Source organism: Amblyomma americanum, chromosome 9 (genome assembly GCF_052857255.1).
Source record: "Amblyomma americanum isolate KBUSLIRL-KWMA chromosome 9, ASM5285725v1, whole genome shotgun sequence".
Taxonomy (NCBI): domain Eukaryota; kingdom Metazoa; phylum Arthropoda; class Arachnida; order Ixodida; family Ixodidae; genus Amblyomma; species Amblyomma americanum.
Window position 1 is genome coordinate 135,977,014 of NC_135505.1, and position 12,648 is coordinate 135,989,661.

Sequence of the window (12,648 nt, forward strand, 5' to 3'; positions counted from 1 at the left end):
AATTACTCCCAAACTGGAGGGCACAAGCATTCCCAGAGAAAAAGAAATTAAGGCACCGGCAGCCTATCTACCTATTAAGAACAGCAATGCCACTACGACCAGACTGCTGCAAGGAAGTGAACAAAATGATGGGGATATGCATGTGACCACGATACTTTGACTCCTGATGCACTTCTAAGCTGAAAGCAGTATACTGCAATCACAAACAGGCCCCGCCGCGATGGCTCAGTGGTTAGGGCGCTCTACTACTGATCAGGAGTTCCCAGGTTCGAACCCGACCGCGGCGGCTGCGTCTTTATGAAGGAAAAACGCTAAGGCGCCCGTGTGCTGTGCGATGTCAGTGCACGTTAAAGATCCCCAGGTGGTCGAAATTATTCCGGAGCCCTGTTAAAGATCCCCAGGTGGTCGAAATTATTCCGGAGCTCTCCACTTCGGCACCTATTTCTTCCTTTCTTCTTTCACTCCCTCCCTTATCTCTTCCCATGTGGGCGGTTCAGGTGTCCAAGTGTCCAACGTGTCCAACGATATATGAGACAGATACTGCGCCATTTCCTTTCCCCAAAAAAACAATTAAAAAAAAAATTAAAAAATCACAGAGGAGGAAACTGCGTGCCTGCGACAAGCTGGTAAAGATAGCCTATATACATTACTTTTATTTGACAGGAGGCAGCTCTCCATATGCTGCGAGAGAGAGAGAAAGGAAGATCCTAGGCACCTAAAGGGCTAGCTGACCTTCCGCTTCTTAACCTTCTTGCCAAACTGGATTGTTTTCTTCCGCTTCAGCGCTTCCTTTTTCCTCAGCTGATGCTTGATTTTCTTGCGTGCCCCTGCCTCGGGGTTCCTCACCATCTGCGGGGAAAGTCAAATTAAGGCAGGTCATCATCTGCACATTTTACTACACTTGGATACAACTGACAGCCATTAACACAGTGGCGCAGTTGGGCCTAAAGAGGCTTAACTGCCATTTTGTGATGGCAATAAGAGCTGGTGCTATATTAGCATGGTTTCAGTTTAATATATGACTGCACTGAGTATACAGTATTGAGGCTCAAGTCTTGAGAAAAAAAGGTGAAGACATAATTAGAACTTCACTGCACAGTTCAACCTCTCCCAACAAAGAAAAAAAAAGGCGAGCGTTTTCTGCCCAAATGCACTGAAAGGATCATGTACAAGCACAGCTTGCTCGGTTTCCACCCCCGCATCCGATCCTCGGCTCCATCAACTCACCTCGAGGGCCTTGTCCCTTTTCCGTTTCAGCTTCTTGCCAGCCAGATTTCCTTGCAAGGCCACCAGGGCGGCGCCAAAGGCCTCCACACCAGCCGCTTTCTTCACAACACCTGTCACTTCGTTTGCCAGCTGTTTCATCTCATCACCTGTCGACACAGTGACAAAAATAAGTGATACGCGTACCAGTCATGCATAAAATCCGTCCATGAAGAATCAGCTTTCATCAGAATAGGATATAAAAAATTACAATAATAACGCTCTTCCCGCACCACCGAAAATGTTCACAAAATGCTTCTATGACTGTGTTTCACTTGTGGTTCGAAAACCAACCAAACAAAATGCAAACCCCAAAGGGAAAAAGTTGTATCCTTGTCCATCTCGAAAAGTTATCCCAGAACACGAAAATGCAAGCCCCCTGCGCTACTGCCAATCTCAAAATTAACAATGCATGTTGCAGAACATGCAGAGCGTGTAGCCCCGCAGTCACTGAATTGGTTCTTTCAATCCCCCTTTACTTGGTCTCCCTTCGATGGTACACAAGCACCGAAATCAATACAGCAAGTCTTCTCGCAAGTTTCCTACGCATCGAAATCCCATGCAAGGCATTATACTCTACAAGGAGTCTCTGGAGGCAACTGACACTTCAATGCAGAAAATAACTTTACAGTGCCAGAATTTCTGGCATCACTAGCCTCATATATAACAGCAGCTTCCTTGCTATGAACATTTGGTAACAGCTGGACCTAGCCTTAAAGGGACTATGCAAAGAATTCAAAGTCGCCTGTAAATGTTTTCTATGTTTAGAAATGATGCTAATGAGCATTCACACCAAGTATAAGTCTTTGGAACGGAGCCGGCAATTTCTTATAAATTAAAAAAAAAACAACGTGTTTTTTAAAATTCGCGGGCCGATTGGTGTGCTCGTAGTGACCGATTTTGGAACTAAAATCGTGGAAGAAAGACGTCACAATACCAATGACGTCGCCAGGCCACCACACGCTCTCATTCGCTGGAGCCACGGCAGCCACGACGTCACGGGCACACTTCCGGTAGCTGTGAAAATCGTCTGCTCGTGCCGCCGCGCGACCCTCTCGGGAAGCGCAGGCGAGGGCATTGCCTTCGCGCATATGTTTCAATTTTCCTCTGCCGCCTCCTTCTGTCGGGAGTTCCGGAGCCACTCGCACGGCTCTTTGTGGGCACGCATAGGGCTCGACGCCCATCACGCCCGTAAGAGCGAGCAGTCACACCTCGAGGTCCGGGTTTATTACTGCTAACTACAACAGAAGACAAGCAAGAAACCCGACGCGCGCCGCAATCCAGGAAGGCGAATAGAGACCGGAGGTATGTCGCCACGCCGCCGACGCTGCTGCTGGGATTCTAGGAGCGACAACCGGAAGTTGCAAAGCGAACGTCATCTGATGACGTACTCAAAGGCAGGGCCCAGTCCCAGACCTGTTTTTTTTATTTTTGTCTGGTGCCCCGCCTGTACGAGTTAGAGGGGAGAGGAGGAGCGTAATTTTTAATCGCCTGTATCTTCGCTGTTGTTGATGCTAGCTCAAAAATTCTTGCACTGGGGTGACGAGTGATCGAATGCCTCTCTCGTCTGCTTTACGTAATCTTAATTAATTTATTGCATAGTCCCTTTAAATTAACTCTTTCGAAACGTCGATGAAAGCTCATATATTGGTCCAGCAGTGCCTTGTGACAACCGCATCCACTATCGCAGGATAAAGCTTGCACAGTGGCATTTGATGCAGTAAGGTGCTTTGTGCGGTATTCATAAAACTGGACCATTTTGACATTTTATATACACACAAGCTTAGTTTCGGTAATGAAGCAGATGACGCTGGTGTCAGCCTGTTTCACCAGCAAAGCCACTTAGCACCAAACGGTCAATGTGTGCTTGTTCATTCTTAAAACGGTCCACACCCTTTGATGCTCCAGTGCCAAGCTCCATGTTGCACACAGGCAGCTTGCTTACAGTGAGGCAAGACATAGGTGCAAAGGACCACGGGCGCTTACTCTGACTAGGTGACTGGTCCTCAAGCTCTCGGCAGATGGGCATGAGGATGACCTCTAGGTGGGAGTGCAGCTCGGGCCTGGTCAGGTCCAGGGAAACAGCAGCCAAGAACTTGAACACATTGGAACGCTGCATTGCAACAACCCAATGCACTGAAGAGCCCCGGCATCAATGTGCACCATGGCAAGCTACAAAACTCTGCGCATATTTCCATCAAAACTCTGTATGACTGCATACCAAGCCACGTTATGCTCTCGGACAACAATTTCCTTCAACGCTCTGTATGACTGTGTATCAAGCCGTGTTATGCTGCTGGACAACAATTTCCTTCAACACTCTGTATGACTGTGTATCAAGCCGTGTGATGCTGTCGGACAACAATTTCTATCAATGCTCTGCGTGACTTTGTATTAAGCCGTGTTATGCTGTTGGACAACAATGTGACACAAATATCAAAACGTGAAACTTATGCAGCAATGACGGTACCTACAGTAATAAAATTACTTGCATAAAAACTAAATACGGCCTATTTCGTTTGGCAATGTCAAAAGGTTAAGCGCCAAAGCCTAGCTCAGAGCATAGTTGCTGTGCGAACAAGCTAACTGCTCTTAACGAGCATTTAACAATTCAGGAGGAGTCGGAAACATTCGTAGACAAATGCACAACACTCACTACCCAATTCTGAAAAATTAAACTGCACAATAAGGTAAAAAGGCTTTTACTGACTATTCCAGTTCATAAAAATGTCGCTCAGCATTTCCTGGCACAAGGTCTCAACAGCTTCTTTTGTAGTGCCCGCAGTATTCTGTCTGCATTTGTGTTGTGTTAAAGAAACCGACCACTACCAAGAGTGTCACAATATTATGGCAGAAATGAAAAGATCGTGTCTCAAATGCAACATCGAAGAAACGAGGATTTATAATTTTAATTTGACACTGGAAATCTCATAAAAACAAACTGATGTGCCATCTTGCAGTGAAACCCTGCCATTATCCATGTATTCCCTCCGAGTGGCCACCCCTAGGTAAAATATTACTGATTTGTTTTAAGTGCACAGTGTTTGTTTTTCTTTCAGGAGGGTTTTTTTCATGCTTTATTATAGTATACGTTCTCTCCTGTGCTCCCTTCGATGAAAAGCAATGCTTACTTCCCACGTATTTTTGTCCCTAGATGAAGCCACAGTGTTTTGCATTTCTTTTGCATTTCATCCTTGCCAACCTCTCCTCCGTCGACTTCTCGGAGAGTTGCAAAGCTTTCCAAGGGCAATTTCCGGCAGAATTTCTTGGTGGCAAGGCAATAAAACGGTTCACTTTCCATACTCTCTAGCATCCCAACTGACTAGCCTATAAGCTGCAAAACGAACTGCCAATGGCTTTGCAGTTTCGGATTCTAGAGGAACACATGCTCGGAGTTTGCACTATCCCTACCTACCACTCATTTGGGAAAGTGACCACAAGCATAAGAGTCTGGTAAACGGCCACAGAGGCACATACTTCGAAGTTTTGTTGGCGGAAACAACTTGCATCTGAATTAACAAGGTAAAATATTTCTGTACAGATCTCATGAATCATGGCAGGAATGGGTGTTGACACGGGGCACACGCACTACTTAGAGCCCAGCCAAAGAAACCGTAGAACCTGCCGTAAGTCATAGGTCAACGTCACCCCTCAATTTCAGATGGTCGTTTTTGTTAATAAAAAGGGCGGCTTGAACATGGCACTATAAAACAGTAGCTTCCAATAGCTGAATGAGCTTCAATCAACAAACCTTAACGGTGCATCGGGGATCAGACACCACTTCTGAATGCGCCTCCCTTGACACCTTCTTCAGAATCCAGTCCACAGAATGCACAGTGTCTATGCCTTCACGTGAGGCACGCACCGAGACCTTTGTCAGGAACACTAGGTTTCGAATGCCCTGCAGAACAAAGCATCACCAATGTCAGTTCATGGAGGCATAGTCTCACTGGGTGCTAAATACACCGAGTGAGCTCAGGCAACGCCCAAGCCCTATAGACTTCTCGTCAACTGAAGAGTGGAACTACGACCTGCTGGTACAGATCAATGGAAAAGGTTACTGCGAGGAAATTAAAGCATAGCACTATATAAGGGGTCTGTGAATATTCAAAACTCTGAAAATGAATTGAACGTGTTTCTTAGAGTATTTCCAAATATTCACCAGCAATCGAATACTGCGCTGTCTTTCACAAATTTGGCCATGCAAAACCACAATATCTTGGCAAATTATCTGGTGATCAAGTTTGAAGGGCCAGGAAAACAGTAAAAAGGCATCCTCTTCACTTTCTTGTCCATCGTTTATCGCGTGGACCACTTAGGTTTGGAATCTGTTTAGATTGGAAATCATGTAAAAGTCAGCAGGCGGGCTTTCCCACATATCACAGGTGAAAACAAGATGGGCAATTGCCCACTTCGAAAATTACAAGAAAGCAAGCGGTTTTTGTTTTACGCTTCCATAATGTGTACCATAATTAACGCCCACACCCATAAGCCCATAGCGCTTGTTCTGTTGCCTTAACAGCTCTTCTAGTGCAAGTTCTGCCGTCTCCTCCTGGTCAACTATGATATATGCAGGAAAGAGCACATGCAGAATTTCGCACAGGGCTCGTGAAAGGGGGGAAGACTCGAGGTGTCACCGGCAGGATAAGCGACCTTGTAAAAATCCTGCCCACTGCATAATGCGTTGCAAACTGCACACCTTTGACGCGTGTTTAACAGCAAGTAATAAGACAGGAGGGCCCCCATCAACTACGACAAAAGATAGCCGGGCCACATAGTTCTGGTTTCTCACTTTCGCCGCCAGCCCGTGGCAATGGTGGCTATTGGCCGTGCATTCGCCAGCCATGTGAACCCAGAAGCGAGTCGCTTTCGGACGCTGACTATACTTTATTTCATACATCAGATGCAACACTGCACTCAACAAAGCCAGCACTCTAGTTTGCACTGCCTCCATCTGCGATTAAGGAAGTGCGTTCCTTGAGGTGAGCAAAAGATGGTAAATGTTTTACCTGAAGGCTCGTTACATGATATGTGATACACTCCTACATTCCGAAAACATAAGGGATAGTCCTTGCTTTGTTTTCAAACTTATCACTGTAAAAGCTGCAAAAGCACCCATATCAGTCCCTTTAGTTTTCCCCTAGTAACTAAGCCTCTTTCACAGCTTAAAAGCAACAAGAACCCGCAGGAAAGAGCTCGAAAAGTTGCAGTACCTGTTCAGCTATTTCGGGAAGGACGTCATCTGGCTGGAGCTGGGAGCAGAACTTTTCAGTCAGGTTACGAACCTGTCACACAAAAAAAAAAAAGAACTTGACAACTGTACTAAATCAAAATGCATGTTTCTTCTGCTTTTACATTTTTTTTTCAGCTAGAACCAAACATGGAAAAAAAAGGACATAAAGCACCCTTCTCTGCCAGTAGCTCGCATTCTTGCTGAAAGAAGAAAAACACATGGGTGCTCCAAAACGCGGTTCTGACAGCAAGGTGCACATACTTTTATTTTTGTGTGTGTGTGTTTCAGCAGTCCATAATGGTTTCTCAAAGAGTGGTATGAATACTGAATGCATAATTGCTATCAGTTACATCATTGTCTTTTAATTCATGCCTCCAAAAATATCATCAATTCTAATGCCCTTTAGCTACACGTAAATATAGCACAAAATACAGTAAAACCTCGTTAATTCGAAATCGCTTAATTCGAACTGACGGCCGGGTCCCGGCAAAGCCCTGTGTATTTCAATGGGTCAAAACTCCCGATAATTCGAATATGCCGGTATCCACGTCGGTTAATTCGAACTAGGCGCCGATGGCTGGCATTGCTCCTCGCATATAGAAGTCACCTCGTAGCAAATACAATGCGCTGAAAATTTTTAAAAAATGCAGAATGATGAGAAAAAAAATAAGCCAGCACGCACGAGGTGAGACGTGAATTTCGTTGCCCGAACCAACCCTCCGGTGCATGCCGTAGCAGGTTTTCACTGCCGGAGCGTCGAAGCATTGGCTTGTATTTTTGGCTGACGCACGGTCACGCGGGTAGCCACCCTACCGCGGGCGCCGCCTATGCTCCGGCCACGGTGGCTCCGGCGCAAGCCGTTGCAGGTTTCCGCTGCGCCGAGGCGGTCGTGACCATTGGAGACGCACGCGACCATGGAGGAAGGAAGTACTCGGGAGAGGCGGTTACGTCACATTTTTTTGAAGCCGCGCTTTTTTTCTGATGGAAATAAACGTTTCAATCAAGCGGGCCTCCCCTCCCCGTTCCCCCGCTTCCCTCTACTTGGGCGCCGTCCCAGCGCGCCTGCTCATGCAGCAGACGACGCCGCTGCGCCCAGCGTTCTATTGGCTGCGCCGTCGGCTAAACTCTCCCAGTAGCCCTTGCGAGAACGCACGACTTCCGGTACCCTTTTATTGTGCAGCTCGGGAAACGAAGACTCTTTCCTTTCCTTCATCCTGCACGCAGCACCCGGCCCCTCTTGCGCCTAGTCTTTGTTGCCGCGGTGTCTAGCGAAGTTTGTGTTGCGTGATATTCCTCGTTTGTTTGGTGTCTCGCTGGTGACGTCTCATCGACTGTGCCAATCATGGCAAACCGAGGAAAGTACTCCGCAAAGGATTTGAAGACGAAGGTGGAGATATTACAGGAGGTCGAACGTGGTCTCCTAACAAAGACAGCGATCGCAGAGAAGTTTGCAGTCAAGAAATGCACGCTGTCCACATACCTCAAGAACAAGGACTCGATCTTCAATGCGTATCAAAAGGAGATGGAGCCCTCGCGGAAACGACTAAGAACATCGGCTCATCCAGAGATGGAGGATGCTGTAATGGCATGGATTAAGGACGTTCGCAGCAGGAACATTCCGCTAAGTGGACCAATAATTGCCGCAAAGGCAGTAGACTTCGCCAGCCAGATGGGCATAAGTGACTTCAGCACGTCGGAAGGCTGGTTGTCGCGTTTCAAGGCCCGTCACGGACTTACGTTTAAAAGCGTTTGTGGAGAGGCAGCCGCAGTCGATGAAAAAACGTGTCAAAATTGGATCTCAGGTCAACTAAAGGACTACCTTGCCGATTACTCGCTCAGCGATGTGTTCAATGCAGATGAAACCGCGCTTTATTTTAAGTTGCTGCCGAACAAGACTGTCAGTTACAAAGGCGACACGTGTTCAGGCGGGAAGAGAAGCAAGGAAAGAGTGACGGCGTTGGTGTGCGCAAACGCGACTGGCACGGAACGGTGCCGCTTGCTAGTTATAGGCAAAGCAGCGAAGCCTCGCTGCTTTAAAGGGCTAAAAACTCTCCCTGTTGATTATGCTTTCAACAGAAAGTCGTGGATGACGCGAGCAATTTTCACGGATTGGCTGCGCACACTCGACAGGAAGTTCGCGGCACAGAACAGGAATGTTCTGTTGTTCGTCGACAACTGTTCAGCCCATTGCGACATCAGCGGACTGAAGGCGATCCGTCTGGCATTTCTGCCGAAAAACACTACGGCTGTGCTGCAGCCTATGGACCTTGGGCTTATTAAAAACCTCAAAACACTGTACAGGCGCCACCTCCTAGAGCGGATTCTTGTGTGTATGGACAGCGGCAAATCGTACGACGTCAATCTCCTCGGAGCCTGCCACATGCTGGCAACATCGTGGAATGCTGTCAAGGCGGACACAGTCGCGAACTGTTACCGAAAGTGCGGCTTCATGGAAGGCCCAGAAGCCTGCAGCACGGCAGAGTTGGATGCTCAGTGTGATGACTCCGTCGCGCTGCACCCTGCCTACGCTGCTTTATCGGAGGGTGTTGACTTCCAGAGCTTCGTAGACGTTGACAGCGGCGTGGAGACATCGGGGCCGTTAAGCTATGCCGAGATTATTGAAGCGGCCTGCGGTGACCATATGCCGCACAACTCGGGCGCGGCGAGCACAGCTGACAGCGACGACGAGTCCGACGGAGGCGACGATCCATTGCCACCCCCGAGTGCATGTGAAACAGCGTCAGCACTCGATTTGGCTGCGCGCTACTTCTCCGCCGATGATAATTCGGACGCTGCGTTGGAGCTGTTGGGCAAGTTGCAGACGATGCTTGTCGAGTGACGGCAAAGAAAACGAAAACAAATGCGCATCACCGATTATTTTTCTCTTTGATATGCTTTGCCAATCTGCTGTTAATAAACATGTTTTTGAAGCATAGTGTCATATTTAATCATTAAGCTTGCTGCTTACGCGAATGCATTTTGATGTTAGCTCCAACCGCATAAACAAATTAACTTTATTTCCTTCGACATTCGGGCTCTATGATTTTAATTCGCGCAATCGCCCGCCGCAAATGTGTAGTAGCGCGTAGTAAGAGATAACGATCTCAGATATGCCTGTTTTAGCTTCGGCCCGTGCTGCCGAGCGTGATGGCCGCTTTTTTTAGCGCCCGCTCGTTAATTCAAACTCCGCTTAATTCGAACAATTTTCCAGTCCCCCTCGAGTTCGAATTAACGAGGTTTTACTGTACTGAGGTTTGCATTTCAACACACAATAATTACAAAATGGCCAACTGTCTGGTCAATTTGATGAGTAACAGCAAGGCAGCATTACGAGGGGACACTGGTCTTTGGGACCAAAAAATGACACAAAAATCAATTTAAAAAAAAAAATGACATTTTTGGAGCCTATAGCTATTATTTTTAAACTCTAACAGTTTTCTCCTCCAGGAAATCGGTATTTTGACCATAACATTAAATTGAGATCACTGTGTGGACTCAATTTATGTAGGAGCAGGCGATTTAACACCATGAAAATTTTGGACACCTGGCTGTCTTAGTACATCAATACCTCAACGTCTAGGACAGATAGACAAGTCATATTGTTTGCTAAGGGAAGCTGAAGGCACAATGTATGCGATAATTGAAGCACAATTGTTCAATCATGCTTCAAGAATTTATAATTTTGCAGTTTATCTATGCATGATATTCACACTTTGAGTGCTACTATTCTAAGTGCTGTAAAATTACTAATGAGGGTAAAATGAAAAAACTTCTGTGATTTTTGCACTCTTTACTCACCATACTATGTAGACATGGGTTAAAAATTATTTTTTTATTGAGCCATTTTTTTTTGTACCGAGGTACTAATAAATTACTAATTAAAATTAATTATCTTAGGAACCAGCAAACTTATGTAAAAAGTAGTTTCATATTAGATATCAGTAAAAAAAAACTGAGCAAGTTGATACAGTTTCATTAGGATTGGACTAAAATAAGAAAAATAGGTCTAAGACCAGTGTCCCCCCTTAAAAGGCATGCTACACACAGACCGTCAATCAAAAAGCCACCACGCAACAATCAACTCGGTGCAAGCAGCAAGGACACGGGGTGGTGCACCTTTGAGGGAGATTCAGTCAACAAGTACTCCGGGGATGACTCCTCCCCACTGGGACCACATGCCGTCGCCACTTCTTCCGGCTTGTACGCAGCAAACACAGCGCCATAAAACTGTGAGGCTGCCAACCTCACCCAGGCATGCGGATGGAGCAGGTATGTCTCTGCATAGCCTGGATAGTCCCCCCCAAAATCGAAGAACCGTCAACAAGAAAGGGCAAAGGATAATGTTAATGAGCCACATTACAAGCAAACAGCAAGATCTAGTGTGGGAACAGCCACACAAGGCACACTGCAAATGAGGACACGTCCGTACAGTCTAAATTTCCAAGCACTCCAGCATTAACGGATCACTGAAGACAACCTGTGTCAACCGATTACTGCATTCTGACACCGAAGGGCTTACTTTGTCAGAAGGTTTTTACTAAGGGTGTGCAAATAGTGAAATTTTCGAACAGAAATCAAATCCAAATATGAAGAAAAAATGCCTTCGAATATCTAATATTTGGTTCAGTATGAACAAAATTTTCAGAAAAAGATAGAGGCAAACTTTGGTGTCCATTTTTTTTAATATAGTGCAACTAAAATGAACTCAGCACCATGTAAAGATAACATGATATGCAAAGAAATGTATAATGCTTGATTAGACAGCACAACAGTATGCAACATGTAGTGTGGTCCTGCACCGGAACTACATGGTCACACTAGTGTTTTTTGGCCTAGCGACAGGGACTTTCCTATCATTGCCATGCTTGCCATTTCGTAACACATCAGAGGTGAGCGGGCTATACTGCACTATGGAATAGGCAAGATTTTAACACGATCGCGTGACCTGCTGGTATCATTTTGACTTAACCTTCCTTCAAGACCCCATGTAAAATCTCACAAGTGAGCTTTCCCACTTATCATAGTTGACCAAACGAAGCGGTGGAGCACAGGCTAGAAGAGTTGTGAAGGCGACAAGATCTGTGCCACGCATGTGGGCATTAAGTATGTAAGGATCAAACAAAAGACTGTCGCTATCACGTTGTGAATGTTCAAGGCAGGTAGTCAGTGATCTTGCTCTTAACACGTGAGATATGTGAGAAAGCCCATTTGTGATTTTCGCGTACACTCCAAGCCTAGCAGTGTCTGAATGTGATCGGTCCGCATGATAAACGGAGAAGAAAGCGAAGAGAACACCTCTGCACTGATTTCCTCGCACTTTCAGATAATTTGATCAGATATTGTGGTTTGTCACGGTCCAATTTATGAAAGCCGGCCCAGTATTCAATCGCCGCTGAAATTTTAAATATTTTCAAATATTCTCAAATATCCAATTCTCGAATTGGATATGAACCAAACAGCGGACATATTCGATTCATATTCCAAATTTTCCAATATTCACAGAACTCTAATTTTTACTAATAACAGAAAGTGGATGCAGCTCTCCCCAGTTTCCCTTCATAACTAACTGCTGCACTGACATGCACTACATAACTACCCCTTTGGTAACCAGCACTCATTCTTGAATGACCACACTCACCACAGAGCGTTCCAAAGTTCTCTTGCATTGCAGGGGCTCGCACCAGGCTGCACGCCATGGCCACCTTGGACAGCGAGACCAGGTACAGGTAGATGATGTGGTCCTTGGTGCGCTCAATGTCTTCCACCGTAAGCTGAAACCCAGGCAACAGCAGTGGCAGAACTGTTCACAAGGATGCTCAGTGCCAATCCAATGCCTCCTCCATTCTAATTCCAGCCCCACCTCTCGCTTCACAGCAGGATCCCATTTGGTTGCTTTGGTTCATTTACTCGTCACAATGAGGTGCCACTTATGGGGAGCGGCAATTTATGTCATAGCCTAATCGGTTGTGATGTCTGATGAATGCATCTCACGTGACGCTGCTTCCCGAACCAGGAGAATCAGAATTTTTTTTTAACCGATTTTCCATCATATGTCACTAATGACGGGGGGTCCTCATCCTCTCATTGCACATGCGAAAAGGGCATGCAAATGGGACAGCATCAAAAGGGTCTAAGGAGAGAGCTCGATTTGG

General features: G+C 46.2%; 1 protein-coding gene across 2 annotated transcripts in view; it reads right to left on the minus strand.

Moving 5' to 3' along the window:
* Positions 1–614: 614 nt before the first annotated feature.
* The window catches only part of LOC144104483 (small subunit processome component 20 homolog), an 85,536-nt gene continuing 73,502 nt past the window's right edge, over positions 615–12,648 (minus strand). The window contains exons 55-61 of one of the 2 annotated variants that reach the window (XM_077637525.1): positions 12,135–12,267; positions 10,613–10,782; positions 6,477–6,548; positions 5,015–5,164; positions 3,250–3,376; positions 1,228–1,373; positions 615–849 (exon numbers count right to left, since the gene is read on the minus strand). In XM_077637525.1, coding sequence (XP_077493651.1) covers positions 724–849; positions 1,228–1,373; positions 3,250–3,376; positions 5,015–5,164; positions 6,477–6,548; positions 10,613–10,782; positions 12,135–12,267 — 924 coding nt within the window. In that variant the 3' untranslated portion in view covers positions 615–723. The remainder of the gene's footprint in view (positions 850–1,227; positions 1,374–3,249; positions 3,377–5,014; positions 5,165–6,476; positions 6,549–10,612; positions 10,783–12,134; positions 12,268–12,648) is intronic. The other variant, XM_077637526.1, reaches the window with a different exon arrangement.